General features: G+C 40.7%; 1 protein-coding gene across 2 annotated transcripts in view; it reads right to left on the bottom strand.

The window, feature by feature from the left end:
* dhx35 (DEAH-box helicase 35) overlaps positions 1–23215 on the bottom strand; it is a 386570-nt gene that overhangs the window by 359177 nt on the left and 4178 nt on the right. Inside the window, exons 7-21 of one of the 2 annotated variants that reach the window (XM_073939685.1) lie at positions 21710–21779; positions 21567–21626; positions 18877–18989; positions 17188–17284; positions 16064–16222; positions 15743–15953; positions 13174–13298; positions 13044–13098; positions 10905–11095; positions 10749–10826; positions 8972–9101; positions 7702–7783; positions 7555–7626; positions 6973–7084; positions 3658–4936 (exon numbers count right to left, since the gene is read on the bottom strand). In XM_073939685.1, coding sequence (XP_073795786.1) covers positions 4898–4936; positions 6973–7084; positions 7555–7626; positions 7702–7783; positions 8972–9101; positions 10749–10826; positions 10905–11095; positions 13044–13098; positions 13174–13298; positions 15743–15953; positions 16064–16222; positions 17188–17284; positions 18877–18989; positions 21567–21626; positions 21710–21779 — 1594 coding nt within the window. In that variant the 3' untranslated portion in view covers positions 3658–4897. Of the gene's footprint in view, positions 1–3657; positions 4937–6972; positions 7085–7554; positions 7627–7701; positions 7784–8839; positions 9102–10748; positions 10827–10904; positions 11096–13043; positions 13099–13173; positions 13299–15742; positions 15954–16063; positions 16223–17187; positions 17285–18876; positions 18990–21566; positions 21627–21709; positions 21780–23215 lie in introns of those variants that run through there. The other variant, XR_012398934.1, reaches the window with a different exon arrangement.

Genomic DNA, 23215 nt, shown 5'->3' with positions numbered 1-23215 from the left:
CGTGGAGATTTCATGTATTATATCAATTATCAGCCAAACACGCACACACGCAAACACACACGCGCGCACGCTGCAGTGCAGCAGCAGCGCCATCTGCCGGCCACGGCGCGCACCTGCGTCTCCGCACACGCGCATTAATCATAACCAGAGGAGTGTAAAATTCAATTGCCTCCCTCTATCCATTTGGAGTGTAGAAGCCTGAAGGCCAGCCTTGTACTTCACCTGAGAAAGAGGGAGAGAGAGAGAGAGAGAGAGAGAGAGAGAGAGAGAGAGAGAGTAAATAAATAAATAAAGCGGCAGCAGCCTGCTCTTCATCAGGACTGCCGCGTGATAATAGATGGAGTGTCTGCGCCTTCAGAAGCTCTCTCTCCCTCTCTCTCTCTCTCCATTTAATCGGCGCGGGTCACGGTGAGCCTCGGCCGCGCGCTTCCCTCAGTCATGCTGTAAAGCACCTTTTAGGAATTGTTTCTCAATAAGAAATGATCAGTCCATTTATCTGCGGCAGACGGAACTGTCTCCTCGCACAGACCTCCAATATTTTTCGTTTGACCTGATCAGGGCAATAAACTACAGCGAGACACTTTCTATTTGTCACCGGCCCGAGAGCAGGGCGGCTGAACGACTGATTACATCCACACACACACACGCACATACACACACACACACACACACACACACACACACACACACACACACACGCACATACACACACAGGCTCAACCAGAAACACACACACAAACGCACAACCACAGACACATGGATACATGCACACACACAGACACACAGGCACAACCACACAGGCACGACCACACACACAGGCACGACCAGAAACACACACACACACACAGACACAACCACACACACAGAAACATGGACACACGCACACACACAGGCTTAACCAGAAACACACACTTGCACACACAGGCGCAACCACACACAGGCACATGGATACACACACACACACACACACACACACACAGGCACAGCCACACACACAGGCACGACCACACACACAGACACATGTAAACATACACACACAAACACACACACACAGGGACGACCAAAAACACACACACACACATAGGCAAAACCACACACACACACACACACAGACACACTTTTTTATTTTCTCTCTTACACACACACACACACACACACACACAACCACTCTGTCTAAAACATAAACTCACAGACAACAAATACACACACACACACACACACACAAACACACAGGCACAGCCACACACACAGGCACGACCACACACACAGACACATGTAAACATACACACACAAACACACACACATAGGGACGACCAGAAACACACGCACACACAGGCACAACCAGACACACACACGCACACATAGGCACAACCACACACACACGCACACATAGGCACAACCACACACACACGCGCACACACAGGCACAACCACACACACACGCACACATAGGCACAACCACACACACACACTTTTTTATTTTCTCTCTTACACACACACACACAACCACTCTGTCTAACACATAACCTCACAGACACAAATACAGACTGTCTCACACACACACAGGCTCTCTCTCTCTTACTCACACACATAATCACACACTACCTCTTACACACATGCACGTGCAGACACACAACCACACAATCTCTCTCTCACATCCATGCTCGCACACACATTATTATTAAATTTTATTATTATTGTTATTATTAAAATTCCATATTCATAAATTCATTGGAAATTTTTTTAAATTCTCCCAAAACTAGTGGTTTTTAAAGAAGAATTTGTGACGTATTTGAAGACATTAAGAAAGATGAAAGGCCAAAAAAGCAAGATATTCATCATTGGATTTTGGTTTCATGTTTAGGTATCATTAGCATTTATTTTTTGTTATATTTTGTTATTTTATTATTTATATATGTTGTATTCTTAACGAGGATGGAAAGATTGTCAATATATGCAATTTGATTGTTATCTCAGTATTTTGTGCAATTCTAAAAAAGTATTAATGCCTTTCTGTTACTGTTCAAGCATTGTTAATCAAAAAAAAGTTTTCCGCTGATTAACACTGACACCTTGTGGTCAGTCGTACACATTTCAAAATCATTTGTGCATATTTTGACGCTTTTATTTGATTATTCGAGTCTAAAGCAAGCCTATTATCGATAAATATATTAAGCAGATAAAAAATACATTAATCATGACACTTCACATTCTGAACTGCAATCCAAAGAGGGTCATGTACAGCTGAAGGCAAAACTTTATACAAACATATGTCTATTTTTAGTATTTAATGTGGACAATGACGACTTTAAATTAAGCTATTTAACAGAATAATAATATGATTTGAAGATTAAATATAAACGCTTACCAGTGAGCATTGTCTTCCGCTATCGTCAAGGTCAAACCATCTCAATGGTCAACCGTTGAAATTTAAATTTTAACCCAGCTGTTAGGCGAGTTGTTATGGGTGCAAACCAAAAGTTTAGCTCAATATTTTCGCGCAGGTTAAATAGGGTAAGTAGCCAAGTACAGACTATAGAATTTTTAATAATAGCATTTTTTACATTTAAAAATTGTTTAAGATTTTTGAGAAGTCATGTCACTTTAATTTATTAGTGACAGAGGCAACGATCTTAAACACGTATAGTGCGTCTTTTTAAATCCAATCTTTTAAAAACTACATTTAGTGTTAGGCCAACTTGAAATTATTTTGAATAGAAAACAATAATAAAAATGTGGAAATTATCAAACTCACCCGTGTACCATTGGCGTCTTCTGTGGCTGCCTGCTATCGCCAAACTCGATCAGCCGTTGAAATTTTAATTTTAAACCAGCTTTGTTGTTATGGATGCAATCAAACAAACCTTCAGATTAACCCAAAGTTTTTTGGAGTGTATAATTAGGTGGGCAAGTTCATTAGGCAAGTGCAAATAGTGGTTGCTCTGTAGAATTCTTGGGGCGCTAATAACAGCAATTTTTACATATATATTCTAGCCAAAAACTAAAACAATTTCCCCAAGAAGAAAATACAGGAAATATACTTTGAAAAACGCTATTAAACAACAAAACGCAATAATTTCAACACTATATTTCACCCGAGGCCAATGATCTAAAAGAAAAGTATTAATATTGGAGTCACTTTAAAAAAAATGTAATTCAATTGCCTTTCATTTTAATTAGTTAGCTTTTTTTTTTTTTTTTTAAATTGCTAAATTAAATGCATGTTGAATCATGCTTTGAGACAATCCATTCATTGAACAGATCGAAGGAAAGAAATTAGGGTATATTGGGGTCAGGGAGTTCTCAGAAGACAATATATGATCCTAAATTATTATTCTTAAGTATTTTTTTTTTTTTTTAAAGAATTTCAAAAGGTAAATGAATGTGTGATACAATGTGCTTTTAATAGCAGAACCTCTATTAAAAAAAAAAGAAAATCTGAAAGAGATAAAGCCTCAGCCGTAACAAAAAGTAACACTAAAATAACTCAAATACCATAAAATAAGTAATGCAAGTTACTTTTTTGGGGTAGTAACTCAATATGTTCATGCATTACTTGGTAGGGTAATAAGTGTGCCAAAACACCTGTATATACCGAGGTTTTTTTAAAAACATTTAATTCATCACACAAGTTTTGTACAAATCAAATCCACATACATTCCCAGAGTTTCCTCCTTTATTGTTTGTAAAACAGACCTCAGTACAGACTCTGCACATGAATACACTGTGACCATTGGACTTCATTAAATATACAGATATCTGCACGTTTGGTGAGAGACTGGCGAAACTACATATTTACCTTAAGATTTCCTCTACAAATAACTGCACTGCTGTGAAACCACATGAGGTGTGTTCTGTTTAAAGACATGCAGGAACGTGTGAAGATCTCTCATATTCGGACTGAATGTCATATTTGTCAAACCAACAGCTAATCTACGCTGCTCGAGGCTACCGACTAAGTATACACAGAATATGCTTACTAAGACATTTGGTAAAGGTTATAGAAGTAACCTTAAACTAAACTGCTTTCTGAAATGGAAAAAATAACTAGCTGAGGAAAAAAGAAACCTATGTGAAAACATTAAATCAAAACAAGATTGGCTCCGCCTCCTTTAGTATGACTGACACCTCAGCCGTCCTATGAAATGTCACGTCGCACATACAGTTTTTGGTAAGCACCCAGTTTATGTATATATGATTTAATATGAAATAATCTCCTCCCTGAGGCGTCTTGTTCACTGTGCTATTTCCTCACCATGCTTAAACAACTAATCATGGCTGATCTTTCCTAAATTAAATGAAAAACTACATCTAAGAACACAGTTTTCTAGGCCAGAGGGGCACAACAAGGTGTATATATGTATATATAAGAGGGACACACACACACAAAATAAAAAAATGGCACTTTTTGTCGCATGCTTACAAGTGTAGCTACAATGAATAGTACATTCCATATAGTACATTAGGAAAAGATCTACATTGTATTAATATTTGGCACATAATGGTTAAAAGGCCACTACAATTGAGCTACACAGTATTTCTCCGATGAGGCTTTGAAATAACTGGTAAAAAATAGCTTATTATAGTCATAATATGGTTATTGTTGAGGGTCGTGCGATGTTGTAAAGCTGTACATTAATATCCGTCCGTCCAGTCAGTAAACAGTAAAATCACAGTCAGGTTCTTCCACCGTCACTAAAAAGCTATTCAATAACACAAAGATGACCATGACAGCATAAATAGATCATTTACATCTGTATGTACACAATAACACAGTGTTTCCTTCGCCGTACGGCGGAAATAAACACCCAGAGCGTGTGTCGTCATCTTCACAGGAGCGCTTGCTGTAACTATGGGTCAGGAATATATCCAGATGTGAGAGATGTGAATGCAGTCGCTCAGAAGACTTTGGCTCGTTTGCTGCTCAGAGACCCGTGCTATAAGACGCAGAGACAGACAGAGATGTAAAGCGCTGATTCTGTGGTCAGCTGTTTTTGCAGTCTTCTTTAACATCATAAGAACATACTGAGGGCCTACTCACACTATGCCATCCGTACAGTGCCCAGGCCTGTGTCCCGGATTGTTTGAGAAGTGTGAGTGCGCTGAATCCGGCTCAAGCACGGTTCACTTGGCCGGCCCTGGCCCGGTTGGAAGAGGTGGGTCTGAGCGCGGTTCACTTGTCCCTTAAAAGTCACGTCTTGCTTTCAGTTTCGGGCTTTGGCGCGTTTTGCACTCACACTACAAACGTACTGCACCAAAGCCCGAAACTGAAAGCAAGACGTAACTTTTAAGGGACTGTTTCATAAGGATTTATTAATCATTCTTACTGTTCAGTGAACCCAAACTGCCGTAGCTTAATAAATACACAAACCCCTCACAGCACGACAGCTGCACGCCTTCAGCAGACCTCCATATTCCTGCAGCACTAGGGCTTTATGATTGTTTATAAGCGCCAAAAGTGGCGGATCTGTTCGGCGAAATATCTGACTGCATGTCACCGCATTTCAAAGGACTGTTTGGCGAAATATTTGACTGCATGTCACTTCATAACAAACGACTGAAACGATATAACTAGAGCAGGGGTCTCAAACTCGCGGCCCGCGGGCCATTTGCGGCCCTCAGTGCAATATTTTGTGGCCCGCACCGACCGCTCCCCGCTCCGCTGATTCTATCCGTACACAGCCGTGTAACAAAGGGGCGGGGATGCCGGTGACGTCACCATGCACCCCACCCCTTTGTTAGACGCTATGACGGGCGGGAAGTGTTAGGAGGGAACTCGCGCCGGCCAGAACCAAGGTAAGCTGTTCCCGCCCCTGCCTGCCACTTAGCTACCTATCTGCAGCCTGCCACCTACCTAGCTACAGCCTGCATCTTATATATATTATAGGTAGATACAGACTGGTACAGACTGATGTGACTGGAGTGGGGTGGGGGTGTTTTATTTATACATATATACGCCTTTTTTTAGGTGAGGGAATGGAAGTTTTGAGTGAGTCTAGACAGGTCTAGACTTAATGATGATCATCTTCAAGCCATACTGAGGGTCTCAACTGCTTCCGCTCTAAAGCCAAATGTGGTTCAGATTTGTGAGAAGAAGCGCTGTCAAGTCTCTGGCAGCAAGTAGGCAAAAGATGCCATGTTCAGAAGAACTGTTCATAATCTTCACTCAATGTTCTATTAATGTTCAAGACACTTCATGTTCAGAAGAAATAATTAAAACTGTTAATAATGACATTTGAGGACTTTTTTTTTTTGTGAAATCCCTTATGCGGCCCAGCCTAACCCAGACTTTGCCTCCTGCGGCCCCCAGGTAAATTGAGTTTGAGACCCCTGAACTAGAGAAATCTCCACTGTGCTGCTGAGTGACAGCGCTTCTCACTGAACAGCGCAGCATCGTTGACGTAAGCGGGCCCAGGCCCGATTGTGGTGTGAGTGCTGGCCGTCGGGGGAAACGGGAGGGTGGACAAGCGTGCTTTGGCTCGGTTTGAGGCAACTGTACATAGTGTGAGTATGGCCTGAAAGGCTAGTAAAATACACTTAAAAGGCCACGAAAACCTCCCGTCTCAGCAGGGTACAGTCACCAGACTGTACCACTCAGTGGAAACGGGCCAATAGAGTAACTCCTCCTCTTTAAAAAAGCAGCCAATAGCGTTTAGTTTTCTCACAGCTCTGCCAGTGAGAGTGCTTGAGCTCAAACAGTACAAATGAAAAGCAGATGAGAAGATGGGGGCGGGGCATGTCAGATACTAGAGAGCATCTGATTGGCCAGGATATGATGAGAAACTGAAGTATGAGGTGACGTGAATAAAACTGTCAATCCATTTACTTGAAAGTGGTTTTATACCTTCTAAACTAGCTTATCGCTATCTTTGAAGACTATCATACTGAAACTAACATATAGAAACGTTATTTTAATTTTACTGGACCTTTACTTTATCGTTCCATGACTCCCATTTGGGTTTGTTTGACTTACTTTGGCTTGTTTATAGAAGTGCGGCGCCAGCTCCACCAGCCAGGACGACTCCACAGCTGTCACGTCCCGCATGTAGTACTTGCTGGTCTGAACTACCTCATTGAAGACCACCCTGAGAAACATAACAAAACAAGCAGCTCAGAAACATACACTGGAAACCCTGCTGAAAAATCCAGCTTAAACCAGCCTAGGCTGGTTGGCTGGTTTTAGCTGGTCGACCAGCCTGGTTTTAGAGGGGTTTTGGCCATCTCCAGGCTGGTTTCCAGCCATTTCCAGCCTGGTCTTAGCTGTTCAGGCTGGGAGATGACCAGCTTGACCAGCCTAGCCAGGCTGGGAGCCCAGCCAAAACCAGTTATATCCAGCTTAAACCAGGCTGGTTAAGTTGGTTTTAGCTGGTCATTTTTCAGCCTGACCAGCTAAGACCAGGCTGGAAATGGCTGGAAACCAGCCTGGAAATGGCCAAAATCCCTCTAAAACCAGGCTGGTCGACCAGCTAAAACCAGCCAGCCAGCCTAGGCTGGTTTAAGCTGGATTTTTCAGCAGGGAAATAAACACAACTGCAATAAACACAGCAGTAAGTACCATTTGGGGGGCTTTTCTCCATACAGCACTGAATCAGGGTGAATGTACAGCTCTCGGTCATCACGAAGAGTCCTGATATATAACAAAGAAGATTAGTGACATTGATAAATCACATTGATAAGAGGAATAACTGATGGAGAAAACAACCTGTAGGAGCCGGAGTGATGCATGCGGGCCGCGTTAGCAAAAAACCCAGAGACGATACATCTGAGAATCACATCCGGATCCCCTGAGAGATGATGGAGGGAGAAATCTCAGGACACACGACAATACAACAAACCATTGAACATTTTAAAGTGCAGTTATTTTCAGATAAACACACAGCTAAAGTAGTTCCGGCAGGTTTTTGGGTGCATTAACAGCTCCATATCACTACACCGACTGATATCTTTTATATTGCAGTCACATCAAAGCACAACAAGGCCTTGGATGAGATGTGTGAGAAACTAGTGCTACACAGAAATAGTTTAAGGACAAAAACCTGACAAATGACTCAAAGACAACATCTCAACAGTGTGGAAAACAGTACAAGTGGAATGCTTGACTCTGGGTCATTGATTCATTAGAAAATAATACACGGCTGCTTTGCATCATGACCACACCACCACCTCTTTTCAATGGGGCATATGCCAAAGCATGCTAATAGGACTTTGAATTTGCCAATAACCGGGGTTAACCGCTTCCTGTGAACTGTTTTCCATTTTAAAATCGGCGCGTTTAAGGGCTGTTTTCTTTAAAAATCAGCGATTTCCACTGGCTGAGTGATATCTGATATAAAGTGGGTCTCAGATTGTACAAGAAGCACTGCATTAAATTACATTTCCCCCTGCCATGTCTTTAAAATATGAGCATTTATTTTACCCAACTATATTCAATGGAGCTTCTGCGTTAGCCTGCCGATTCTGACGGGCGCGTGCGTGTAAACGGCTTTTTGTCTCGTTTTGTGCTTGAGCAACTAAATGAGTGCCAGAGACTATTTAACTGATTGTATTTTAACTACATTACAACATCGATACTGTAAAAGGTATCGTTTAAAATGGAAAAAACCCAACAATAACAGGTAACCGGAAGTTTATCAGCATGGGAACAGCATTAGCTCGGCATATACCCCATTTATTCAAAATTAAGCCAGCCTCAGCTAACTGTGCTAACGAGTGTACAGGCGTGAGCTGTAAAAGCTTTTTATTACTTGTTAATAATGACATGAGATATTAATTTAACAAAACGAAAAATGCTTTAAGAGGACAGCGGGTGAACAGACAGTAAAACCCAGCGGGAGGGGGACTGAAGCAGAAAAATAACAGTTGATAGCAGATAATATAGCCAGTTAGCACAACAAACCACTATGAAAAATCTTATAATAGCAGAATAGAAGCATAAATCAGAGAGATATGGTTGAACAGAAATGTCCCATTACCTTCGCTGGACGTGCGAGGCACCTTAAACTTGTTGAGCAGGTGTCGTAGCTGCTCTCGGACAGCGGTGGCGCGCAGGAGACCTTTATAATTGAGGAAGTGATCCTGACACCACTGAGAGCTCTTCTGATGCTGAGGAAACACATCCACTGCATTAAAGGGGTGGTCCAATATGATATCATGTTTGAAACTTTAGTTGATGTGTAATGTAGCTGTGTGAAACAACATCTCAGAGTGTAATATGCTCACAGTTCAATGCAAAGGGAGACATTGGCTTTTACAGAGTTAGCTTAGCAAAGACTACAGCGAATGAAGTTTGGGGACTACAAAAAAATACATCCGGGCTAGTGAGATCACAAGTGCTTTAGGTTACGCGCATTCACCACGCACATACACCCCGCGCAGTGAAGGGGCGTGGCCAGAGGCGCTGTAATGTTATAGCAGCGCAAGCTAAAATGCCACCCAAACACTGCTATTTCCACAGTGCTTCTTCTATTTCTCTATTTGGGCTCCTATAGGACACGACACAGAGAGAGAAATACTTACAATTTCATTTTAATTATGTTCCAGAGAATATTAAAAAAAGATATAGCTAGCATTTGACAAGGCACAGCTTCCAGAATCTCTCCCAGTTCAGTGCTGGATTCAGCTAAAAACTCCTCACAGAAGATTCATGGGAAGATTTTACCTTCTGCCACTTTTCCAAATGATCAGCAAGAAGTCAAGTTATTATTTGTTGCTCTTACAAACTGGGATCGATGACAAGACTTTTGTCAGGTCGTGTATATAAAAATGTAATTCAAATATGTTTTAAATAGTATTTTAAATGTTTCAAAATTCTGAATACTGCTGAGAGAAGCAAACAAAGCTTTACTTATTAAGCTAAACTGATATCACACTGCAAAAAAAGCTTTCTTACTTTTGTTTTGTTTCTAGTCCAAATATCTAAAAATTGTTAACCCAATAAATATTTTCAAGACTAGTTAAGAATATGGTTTTGCGTCAAAAATAATAAGTAAAAATTAAGTGACTTTTTCACTTAAAGCAATCTAAATAATCTGCTAATAGGGTTAAGTAAGTAAAAAATAATCTTGTTTTCGGTTTAAAGTAATATTACAAACCCCATTGGCATTATTATTATTATTATTATTAAAAATTATTTCTACAAACAAAACAATATTTTGTACTTGTCCAAAAATGCGTCTTGATTTTTATAGATTTTAGATATACATATCCATCTGTCATATTTATAAGCCCCCTGAATTATTCCCCCCCTGTATGTTTTTCCCCCAATTTCAGTTTAACAGAGAAGATTTTCTTCAACACATTTCTAAACATAATAGTTTTAATAACTCATTTCTAAAAACTGATTTATTTTATCTTTGTCATGATGACAATAAATAAGATTTGACTAGATATTTTTCAAGAGACTTCTATGCAGCTTAAAGTGACATTTAAAGGCTTAACTAGGTTAATTAGAGTAAAGTTAGGGTAATTAGGCAAATTATTGTATAACAGTGGTTTGTTCTCAATATCAAAACAAATATTGCTTAAGGAGGCTAATAATATTAACATTAAATGGTTTTAAAAAATTAAAAACTGCTTTTATTCTAGCTGAAATAAAGCAAAAAAGACTTTCTCCAGAAGAAAAAATCGGAAATACTGTGAGAAATTCCTTGCTCCGTTAAACATCATTTGGGAAATATTTAAAAAAGAAAAAAAAACTAAATTTACAGGAGTAATTAATAATAATTTTGACAACTGTAAATTAGAAACTACCTTTATGAAGGCTTCATACACATTCAGCATGGTGAGATGATCACCTTCAGCCACAGCAAACTTCCTGTGTTCCCGTGCCTGCAAACACACAAACATTCACCAGCTACAAATCCATTCAAATAATTAAATATGAAAGATGAATAGATAAACACATACGGCTGATTTCCTCTGATTGTGTGGCGCCACGAAAATGTTCTGGATCTGCATCATGGCCGCTATAGTGACGATCTCTTTGGAGCAGCCGAAGTTTCCAGACTCCAGGAGCATCTTTGCGAACATGGGGCTGAGAGGAAACTCCGCCATTCGCACTCCCATGGGATCGGTGAGACGGCCGTACTGATCTAGTCCTGCACAACACAGTGCTTCAGCATCCACATCATAAAGCCACATTCACAGCGAGGACCATAACTTTGTATATAAATATAATAATAAATATATTCGCGTTCACACTGATGAACAATAAAAATCTGTTTGCTTATAGTTTATGCTTATGCTTGTAACCAGCAGGTGTCCTCAGTGCGCTACTAGCACCAGTGAATCCAGCTCGTGTAATCTGTCTAAACAGCGCTGTATGTCAGTTGACACTTCTAAAGTGGTTAAATACTATACTTTGTTTGCAGATATTCAAGAAGTTCTACTAGTGCCAGTAAATTCAGCGAGTAATCCATCCAATTAAATCCACTGCTAATTTACCCAATTATATTTAAGCATGCCGGGTTAACTTGGAAAATTCTTGAAGTCTTGAAGGCTGCTTCAATGCATGCGACTAAATACGACAATTTTTTGGCATTACCCTCTTGTAACCAGCAGGTGTCCTCAGTGTGCTACTAGCAACAGGGAATCCAGGTCATGTAATCTATCTAAACAGTGAATTTAAAGGGGCAGTATGTAAGTTTTAACTCTTATAAATCATAAAAATACAACAATATGTTTGCGAATATTTAAGAAACTTGTTGAGTGAACATATTTGTTTATGTGAAAAACAATGCTCAATTCAGTTATTCTCCTTTAACATTGTCAGAATGTCTGTCTTTGTTTTGGCCTCTATAACCAGCCCACTGCCAGTTTACCCAATTATATTTAAGCACCCCAGGTTGCCTTGGAAAATTCTTGAAGTCTTGAAGGCTGCTTCAATGTATACGACAAAATACGACAATTTTTTTTGGCATTACCCTCTTGAAACAAGCAGGTTTCCTCAGTGTGCTACTAGCACCAGTGAATCCAACTCTTGTAATGTATCCAAACAGTAAATTTAAAGGGGCTGTATCTAAGTTTTGACTCTCATAAAATCATAGAAATTCCATAATATGTTTGCAGATATTTAAGAAACATGCTGAGGGAACATACTAGTTTATCTGAAAAACAATGCTCAAATCAGCTATTCTCCTTTAACATTGTCAGAATGTCTGTCTTTGTTTTGGCCTCTATAAACAGCCCACTGCCAGTTTACCCAATTATATTTAAGCACCCCAGGTTGCCTTGGTGGAAAATAGAGTCTTGAAGGCTGCTTCAATGTATGCAACTAAACGCATAAATTGTTTTGGCATTACCCTCTTGTAACCAGCAGGTGTCCTCAGTGTGCTACTAGAACCAGTGAATCCAGCTCATGTAATCTATCTAAACAGTGAATTTAAAGGTGCTGTATGTCAGTTGTCGACTAATTTAAATCAAAGAAATACCATAATATGTTTGCAGATTTTTAAGAAGTATGCTGAGTGAACATTTGTTTATCTGGAAAACAATGCTTAATTCAGCTATTCTCATTTGAAAATGTCATAATGCCTGTCTTTGTCTTGGCCTCTATAACCAGCCCACTGCCAGTTTACCTAACTATATTTAAGCACTCAGGGTTGCCTTGGTGAAAAATACAGTCTTGAGGGCTGCTTCAATATATGCGACTAAATGTATACAATTTTTTGTCATTACCCTCTTGTAACCAGCAGGTGTCCTCAGTGTGCTACTAGCACCAGTGAATCCAGCTCATGTAATCTCTCTAATCAAACAGCGAATTTAAAGGTGCTGTAGATAAGTTGTTGATTTTTTAAATCAAAGAAATAATTATGAATATAATTCACTGAAATCACTTTTTAAAAGCATTAGTTAACAATAACAACATGGTTCTAGTTTAAAATCAGAGAACAGCATATGGCACAGTTTAATTCATTATAGTGTAGTTCAATTGATATAGTTGGTCTGATAAATGCAGATATAATTTCTACTTTTCTCCAGATATAGTAACAACAATTGTTAAGAATATCGCTAATATTTTAATTGAATACAGAAAGGATCCTGTACCTCCGAGAGCGAAGAGCAGCTCCAGAGCCTGAACCATAGACTGAGCCGGCGGAGGCTGAAACACAAACACCGATATAAGAAAGAGCTCAAAATCACAGAGCAGCTCTTCACGAACAGCGGCGGCACTCACCGACAGAAAGCTGAAGCGCAGCACGTTGTCGATGCCCAGAGCTTTGAGCTGCAGGATGACCGGAGCCAGATTGGAGCGCTGCATCTCAGGAACAGTAGACTCGGGCAACTTCTCAAAGTCCTCCTCTGACAGACACATAAACCACAACACTGCATTTACACTCATGCCTCTGACATGACTTGCATGGGTGATTCTCGGGAAATCAAATCCACAAGCTTGGAGTTCCTAGTGTCATGCTTAAATATGAAAGTCACTTTATTCTATGCTTATAACAAATCAAGACAATGTTCAAATGTTTTGTTTATTGTATCATTAGTGAAAGAAATATCCATGTAGTCACTCTTAAAATATTCTGTTTTCTAACTGTGTCTTATCTTATTGTAAGTTGTCCCTGTACTAGATGCCTTGACGTTGCGTCTTGACATTCTTGAGCACCAGATAAAATTGTTCTGCTTAACTGAGCTGAATATTTGCACGTATTCACAGCCCATGTACCCTTGAGTATGATGTATAAAAGCTGGGAATACCCCAGTCTTCTTTATAAGAGAGCAATAAACTGTTGGATTCACATCTCTCAGTTGTTGTTGCCTTCCTGGAGCTCCAGCTTACTGAGGAAACACACAGACGGTCTGCAATTTATCCCAACAACTAGCAAAAGTTGAACTGCTTTAAGAACAGCAACATTACCATCGCATTGCTAAGAAAGTGCTCCAAGCTAGTTTGTAACAGCGCTCTAGGCTAGTTTTTAACATCAGATGGCGCTCTAGGCTAGCTTTTAAAAGCAGATGGCGCTCTAGGCTAGCTTTTAGCAGCAGATGGCACTCAAGGCTAATTTTTAACAGCATGCAGCGCTCTAGGCCAGCTTTTAACAGCAGATGGCGCTGTAGTCTAGTTTTTAATAATAAACAGCGCTCTAGGCTAATTTGTATCAGCTGGTGGGGCTCTAGGGTAGTTTTTAACAGCAGACAACGCTCTAGGCTAGTTTTTAACAACAGATAGCCCTCTAGGCTTGTTCTTTAAACAGCTGGTGAAGCTCTAGGTTAGATTCAAACAGCAGATGGTGCTCTAGACTAGTTTTTAACAACAGATGGTGTTTTAAGCTAGTTTTTAACAGCGGATGGCACTCTAGGCTAGTTTGTAAGAACAGACAGCGCTCTAGGTTAGTTTTTAACAATTGATGGCGCTCTATGCTAGTTTTGGTCAGCAGACTGCACTCTAGGCTAGCTTTACCAGAGGATGATGCTCTAGGCAAGTTTGATTTATTACAGACGGCACTCTAGGCTAGTTAGTAACAACAAACAGCGCTCTAGGCTAGATTTTAACAGCTGGTGGCGCTCTAGGCTAGTTTGTAACAGCAGACAACATTCTAGGCAAGTTTGTAACAGCAGACAAAGCTCTAGGCTAGTTTTTAACAGTAGATGATGCTCTAGGCTAGTTTGTTTAATACAGATGGCACTACGTTAGTTAGTAACAATGAACAGCACACTAGGCTAGTTTTTAACAGCTGGTGGTGCTCTAGGCTAGTTTTTAATAGCTGGTGGCGCTCTAGACTAATTTTTAACAGCAGACGGCGTTCTATGCAAGTTGTTAACAGCAAACGGGTCTCCAGGCTAGTTTTTAAACTGGATGGTGCTCCAGGCTAGTTTTTAATAACAGACAGCGCTCTAGGCTAGTTTTTACAGCTGGTGGCGCTCTAGGCTAGTTTGTTTTATTACAGACGGCACTCTAGGCTAGTTAGTAACAACAAACAGCCCTCTAGGCTAGATTTTAACAGCTGGTGGCGCTCTAGGCTAGTTTGTAACAGCAGACAACATTCTAGGCAAGTTTTTAACAGCAGACAACCCTCTAGGCTAGTTTTTAACCGCACATGGCGCTCTAGGCAAGTTTGTTTTATTACAGACGGCATTCTAGGCTAGTTAGTAACAACAAACAGCACTCTAGGCTAGATTTTAACAGCTGGTGGCGCTCTAGGCTAGTTTGTAACAGCAGACAACATTCTAGGCTAGTTTTTAACAGCAGACAAAGCTCTAGGCTAGTTTTTAACAGCAGACAAAGCTCTAGGCTAGTTTTTAACAGTAGATGATGCTCTAGGCTAGTTTGTTTTATTACAGATGGCACTTCGTTATTTAGTAGCAATGAACAGCACTCTAGGCTAGTTTTTAACAGCTGGTGGTGCTCTAGGCTAGTTTTTTACAGCAGACGGCGCTCTATGCAAGTTGTTAACAGTAAACGGGACTCCAGGCTAGTTTTTAATAACAGACAGCCCTCTAGGCTAGTTTTTAACAGCAAAATGTAATTTTTGTTTGTTTTTATGATTACATTTAGCTTTATTTTATTATAAAATAAACATTTTCACCTAATAATTATATGCTGATAAATCTCAGCTTTATATCATTCACTGAAATCACTTTTTAAAAGCGTTCGTTAACAATAACAACATGGTTCTATAGATACGGATATTCAGATACGGTAGCAACAATTCTTATGTCATGTTTAAATAATTTATTTTATGTTTAGTTAATATTTATTTCTTATTATTTTATTAATATATATTTAACTGATGAGGTACCTGTGTACAGACGGAAACATTTCCCTGCTCGGTTTCGTCCGGCTCGTCCAGCTCTCTGACAGGCCGAGGCTTTAGAGATTGGCGTGACGATCAGAGATTCAATGGCTGTCCTGGGATTATAAGCCCTTATTTTGACAAATGCGCAGTCAATCACAAACACCACTCCATTAATAGTGATCGATGTTTCAGCTATATTGGTCGCAACCACAACCTGAAAAAACATAACGCAAACAAGAAGATAAAACACGTGATCACCTGCGCAGATTCATCAGTTTAGATGTTTAACAGTGCACTACATGACACGTGTGCGTTTTGGCTGACCTTTCGGACAGTAGGAGCCATCCTCTCAAACACCCTCATCTGCTCATTATAGGGCAGGCCGGCGTACATGGGCAGGACACACAGATGCTTCTTCATCCCGTAGCGGGACAGCGTTCTAGCCTGTTCCTGCAGCAGAGACACCACCTTCTCCACCTCCTCCTGCTCAACCAGGACAAAAACAGTGTTGGCTGAATTACTTTAAAACAAGTAATAATTGCTAATTACATTGTTCAAATGGTATTTAACCCTTGAGTGCTGTGTGGGATATGTTCATCCACTGGGCTGATTTTAATTTGGCCACAACCTTCTCTGTGTTTCAGCAAATGGCATTTTCAAAAATTCAACAATATTTCCCTTTCGTTATGTTTGTGGCTGTTTTTGACTTCCAATATAATGACATTTTTTGATTGCAACACCATAAAACCATATTATCATGCATCTTTGATTGTTGCTGGTTTTACTGTTGATATTATATACATATGTATATATATATGTGTGTGAACAGCCCTTTAGCGATGTACTTTGCGGTACTACATTTGTCTCTGTATGAAAGCCTACATTTGTCTCTGGCCTTCGGAGGACATTGATAACTGACCACAGAGCAGTGTTTCCCTTACAAGATGTGCATGACGATCACATGTTTTTTCTATATAATGATCTCGATTTGGGGCAAAGCAGTGGCGCAGTAGGTAGTGCTGTCGCCTCACAGCAAGAAGGTCGCTGGTTCGAGCCTCGGCTCAGTTGGCGTTTCTATGTGGAGTTTGCATTTTCTCCCTGCCTTCGCGTGGGTTTCCTCCGGGTGCTCCGGTTTCCCCCACAGTCCAAAGACAAGCAATGCAGGTGAATTGGGTAGGCTAAATTGTCCGTAGTGTATGAGTGTGTGTGTGAATGTGTGTGTGGATGTTTCCCAGAGATGGGTTGTGGCTGGAAGGGCATCCGCTGCGTAAAAACTTGCTGGATAAGTTGGCGGTTCATTCCGCTGTGGCGACCCCAGATTAATAAAGGGACTAAGCCGACAAGAAAATGAATGAATGATCTCGATTTAGCTTCATCGTGCAGTCCTGCTGTACATCCAGAAGGAAACACACCAACACAAACATGAGTGTTTTTCTGCCATCACGCACCTGTCCTGTGAGAAAGGCCAGCACATCTCCATCATCCTCCGTCTCGTGGATCTTCAGCACCGTCTCCACCGTAGCCTTCACATAGTCTGGCACAGGGCTAGAGAAGAAAACATCTGACTTCATTAGTATGCTTTCAAGCAAAGATGTGAATTAGACCTATCCAAAAAAAAAACTGAAATACAGCATTAAACATCTGAAAAATAAAGCAGTGCTTCCATCTAATGAGTGAAAGAGAGCAACATCGTCACTTCCTGATAAACTGGAGCCAAATATCAGACAGAAAAAATGTCTTTTTGTGTGGTCGGAGCAGCCACTGTGGGCCTTTTTTCTTTTATGATAAATGAGTTGCGCCTCGAAAACGCAATGAATGCAATGTGTTGGATTTTGTAGGCATGAGATGCTCTTGGAAGCGCAGACAGAAGCCCAAAACAGTTCTGGAGGGAATAATATTTTAATAATAACACTGATCTACTGTGATGACAGACTTTGGCTGAGGGATTTTAGAAAGACAGCGTAATATTCATGCGTTAATGCAGTTCATCACGATTATTTTTGTTATTACATTATCAGTTAAAACAAAAATCACATGACTCCTTATTCTGAATTTATTCAGTAAATACTTTTCCATTGTAGTTTATGAACATTTTTTTCTCTTCTGAAAGTTTTTTTAAAGCACACTTTTAAAATGTATGTGCATCTTGCCTTTCCATTACGCATTTTTTATTAATTCAAAACGTCAATAAAGATGGACCCTTTACACATTTCCAGGTTTCTCAGTAGCAAAAGTCATCATAGTCTGTGAACTCAGGGCGCAGTGAATGTGAGAGTCTATTGCTGTGTTCACACCAGAACGCGTGGACAAACCGTGATATTCGCGCGTAAATAGCCGGATGAACATTTGAGTTTACTCGCTTGATTCGCGCACTCACACTCCTCATTGCTACCAAGCCAACCAATCACAGGACTTGCGCTACACGGCGTTGCGACGTGTAGTTAAATTTTTTGAGGTGTGCGTCAGCGACTTCGGCGGACACGGTGAGGGCTCTGCGTCCACGCAAAGAGCCAGCTCCTGATTGGTTAACCTAGCACGAATGTCCGCTGCAGATTTTCGAACTCAATTCGCGTCAAACGTGCAAAACGCTCAATTCGCGCTGCGTTATTCGCACATATCACGTCATTCGCGCCGCGCCACTTGCACGTATCACGCCACAGGATTTTTATTTGCACGTTTGCATTGACTTAACATGTAAATCACTCGCACTTGACATTTCTTCCGCGTCTGGTGTGAACACAGCATTACAAATCATTTATTTACTATCCTATTTGCTGAAATAATCAAAGAAAAACTCAATGATGGTGTTCTCAAAACTTTCAGAAGAAGGAAAACAATAGTGTGAGACTGACAACGGCAGCCGGAAGAGAGAATAACGTTAAATTTATTGTCCTGCCCCCATATACACTGCATTACACACACCTCACATAAGCGGTAATTCTTTTTCTTGTAATGTGATGCAAAGATAAATAAATGTTCATACGTTTAAAAAAATTAAAAATAAAAACTGTCAAAGATACTGATGAGCGTTAAATGAGTCATAACAGTCTTGTGGAAAGGGTCAATTAATAAATGGAAACACAGCTACTGAAAGCAAAGGGAGGCATAGCTCGGACTGTATCCAGGCTGAGAATCACCTGACGGTGTAGAAGATGTCCACAGGGAACGTCCGTCCCTCAACCGTCAGGATCCCACAGGTGTCTTTACTGGCGTCTCCAGACTCGTTCAGGTTGAAGAAGTCCTGGAATTTCTGTTTATTTGAAGAATTGTGTGTCAATATTTCCGATGTAGATAAGATCCATACAACAGCAAAACATGTTCACCAGCAATACCACGTGACACTAGTTTAGATCATGGTATTAACAAACCATGAACTAACACTACTGATAAACGACTTAGTAGCTGTTTATTAATAGTTAGTGATGCAGAAGTTGGGTATTTTGTATTGAGTGGATGAGGGATGCAGAATGAGATCATACTTTACCCTGCTGAAAAATCCAGCTTAAACCAGCCTAAATGGCCAAAACCCCTCTAAAACCAGCCTGGTCAACCAGCTAAAACCAGCCAACCAGCCTAGGCTGGATTAAGCTGGATTTTTCAGCAGGGTATACTACTAATGAACAGTTCATATCTTAATAACAGGCAGGTAATATGCCAGTGCCTAATAGCATGAATGGTGAGCAGCATTTACCGCCATTACAAACATTATAACTCTTTTATATTTCTTTAAAACTGTTTAAAATAACATTTACATACATGTGTTAAGGTGCAATAAAGATACCATGCGTTACTACTTTTTACATTCCAGACAGTTGTTTTTACTATATCATAAACATGTATTTATTATTCCTCTTAAACTCTGGTTCCCACAGCTGCAGTCACAGTTCAGAAGTTGTATTGGAGTCATTTGTCAGCTCCTTAAAGGTGCAGTAGGTGATCTTTCACAACGCTAACAGCATAGCATACATCTCTGAATCACAGTCCCTCCCCTGCCGTCTAGAGCCACGCCTCCTAGAACAGCAAATGAACCGTCTTTCATGTGTTAAAAGCGACTAGTGCTTTTCCGCAGGGGTGCAAGCTAAACTGACATGCTATTTCAGAGTGAATATTTAAAGTTGCATGGTAAACAATATAGGGAGAGACTAGGCGGAATAGCGCTATTTATTTGTGTTTTGTTGTTAAACTAATTAAAATCTACACTATAGATGCTGTAAACGGTCCCTATGTTACTAAAAAAAGTCGTATCAATCTTTTATTGGAAGATTTTAGTGGCTGAACAACACTTCTGTGAAGATATAACCCGTTTGTAACAACAACATCACATCAGTTGCATGAAGCTAAAATAGTTTAAAAACAAAACATTACCTGTCTAAGAGAAATCCTTCAGCCATTGTTTCATCCTTTCTCCAGCGTACAAAGGTAACTCCAATATTGATTCAGGTTTTTAAAGAGTTTTGATTCAGCGGGTTTTTACCGTTCTCGCGGGCGCGCGCACCCTCTCTTGTGAACGCGCAGCACCAACAGCGGTCGACGGAGCTGCGTACAAACGGCTGCGCAGTTGTTCAAATCTGCATTTGCTGACAGACAGTCTGACCTGCTAATCGGAATTATGAGAGATGACGGTCCGACTCTATTTAACTGGATGAACATTTTTTAGTTTTATGCCTTACCCAAAATATAAAAATACATATAAATACATTTAGATCATTTACTGTAATCATTACTATTAGACTGTGAAGAGACCATCAACCAGCACAACAACATATGCATCTGAAGACAATCACCTACTGCACCTTTAAACTGCTCCTGTGTGTAGCACTAGTTTCTCACACATCTCATTCAAAGCCTTCAGTTGTGTTTTGATATGACTGCGAAATAAATGAAATCATTCAGTGTAGTGATATGAAGCTGTTAATGCACCTGAAAACCTGCCGCAACTACATTAGCTGTGCGTTTACATACAAATAACGACACACCTTAGGATGTTCATCAGATTAGTCAACAGGTCTGCTAAATGCTTGATTCTGATTGGCTGTCACAATTGTTTAGCTAATCCTCAGGGGATCAAATAACTTGTCATTGGTTTGTTGCATTGTCACGTGTTCAGATGTCCATGTAATCAGGTATTTCAAGTATTTAGGCCTGTGCACACCGGCTTTTTGCTCGCATTTTCCATTAACGTTTAACGCATCGTGACTAAATAAAGAGCTTCAATGTGATCGTGCACACCAACATGCAAAACACCAGGCGTACAAGCCTCATTTTTTAAGAAACGCCTCATGCTTGTTTTTTGTTTTGACGCGCCGCGTCAACCTTCTCCACCAATCAGATCGCCACTTTTGTTCACATGCATGGAGCTGCTGAAGTTACAGTAATCAGCACTTGGAGGCGCTCAAGTGCAAAACTGTCAATGCGAGCGCAGATTGAAGAAGATGCCTAGAGGCGATATGAACGTGAAGCTGCTAATTGCTCTGTGAACAATAATCATTTCTTCATCGTTAGAGCTGGAGCTGCTACTTGAACCATCCATGCTTGTTCTAATGGCCAGTAACTTTAACAACAAGCATGTCAAACTTTCTGTCTTCTTCTTCTTCTGTGTTACAAGAGTGTGTCAGAAGCTTAAAGTTGAGTAGCGCCATCTAACGTCAAGGAGTGATTTTGCATCCTCTTCTGCTCGACGCCAGTGAAAAATCGCTTTCTTTGAATCCAATTAAACGTCTCAGAAAACACAGACGACAAACCCGAATGAAAAGCATCTCGGTGTGTACAAGCCTTAAGGATGCATATAAACTGTCAGACATTATACAGGGTCAGAGGTCATGTTCACCTTGGCATCCAGAGTGGCCGAGGCTACAATCAAACGCAGGTCTCTCCGCTTCTTCAGAATCTGTAGAGGGAGTGAAATAAATGAGCAGAAGGTTTCCACACAACTGCTCCTCTGGCGAAGGATGAAATATAAAGCACCATCACCTTCTTCAGAAGACCGATAGCGATGTCTGTGTAGAGTGTCCTCTCATGAGCTTCATCCAGTATCAGCACACTACAAAAACCCAACACACACCACATGAGCAAAAACAATCATAGTACACCTAACATCAGAACACCAGGACCCATAAGTGACAACACGAGAAGTCACTTCACCAGCATCATCACCACAATCATCATCATCATGATCAAATCCAACATCATTAGCATCCAAACCATCCTCCGCATTATGATCTTTACTATAATCATCATCATCATCACCTCCACTACCACAATTATAATCACCATAATCTTCAACATCACAATATCATCACTACCACCATCATCACATCACCCCCTTAACCATCACCACCACAATCATCATCGCCACCACCACAATTCCAATCACCTAACCTCCCTCATAATCATCATCATCACTACCACTGCCATTACCACCACAACCATCATCATCACTACCAGGGCCGGCGCGTCAATAGAGGCGACCCAGGTGGCCACCTAGGGTGGCAGAATAGTGTGCCACGGCACATCCACCACCACCATCATCATCATCATCACAACCATCATCATAATTATCCTCTTCAACATCATCACCACCATCACTAGCACCACTGTCATTACCATCATCATCATGATCACCACCACCATCACTACTACCAGTCATTACCACCACCACCATCACTACTACCACTGTCATTACCACCATCATCATCATCACCACCACCATCACTACAACCACTGTCATTACCACCATCATCATCACTACTACCAGTCATTACCACCATCATCATCATCATCATCATCACCACCACTAACACTGTCACCATCACCAGCATTATCACCACCACCACAACCACCAACATCATCATAATTATCATCACCACCATCACTACTACCACTGTCATTACCTCCAACATTAAAATCATCATCACCACCCTCACTACTACCGCTGTCATTACCACCATCATCACTACCCCCATCATCATCATCACCACCATCACTACTACCACTGTCATTACCACGACCACCACCATCATCATCACCACCATCACTACCACCACCATCATAATTACCATCATCCCTACTACCACTGTCATTACCTCCAACATTAAAATCATCATCACCACCATCACTACTACCGCTGTCATTACCACCATCATCACTACCCCCATCATCATCATCACCACCATCACCACTACCACTGTCATTACCACCACCACCACCACCACCACCATCATCATCATCACCACCATCACTACCACCACTGTCATTACCACCACCATCATAATCACCATCATCCCTACTACCACTGTCATTACCTTCAACATTATAATCATCACCACCATCACTACTACCACTGTCATTACCACCATCATCATCATCATCACCACCATCATCATCATCACCACCACCATTACTACAACCACACTCATTACCACATTCATCATCATCACCACCATCATCATCACCACCACCACCATCACTACTACCACT

Source organism: Danio rerio, chromosome 23, assembly GCF_049306965.1.
Source record: "Danio rerio strain Tuebingen ecotype United States chromosome 23, GRCz12tu, whole genome shotgun sequence".
NCBI classification, from domain to species: Eukaryota; Metazoa; Chordata; class Actinopteri; order Cypriniformes; family Danionidae; genus Danio; species Danio rerio.
Note: the sequence above shows the minus strand (reverse complement) of the source record. Positions and strands in the feature narration are given on the sequence as shown.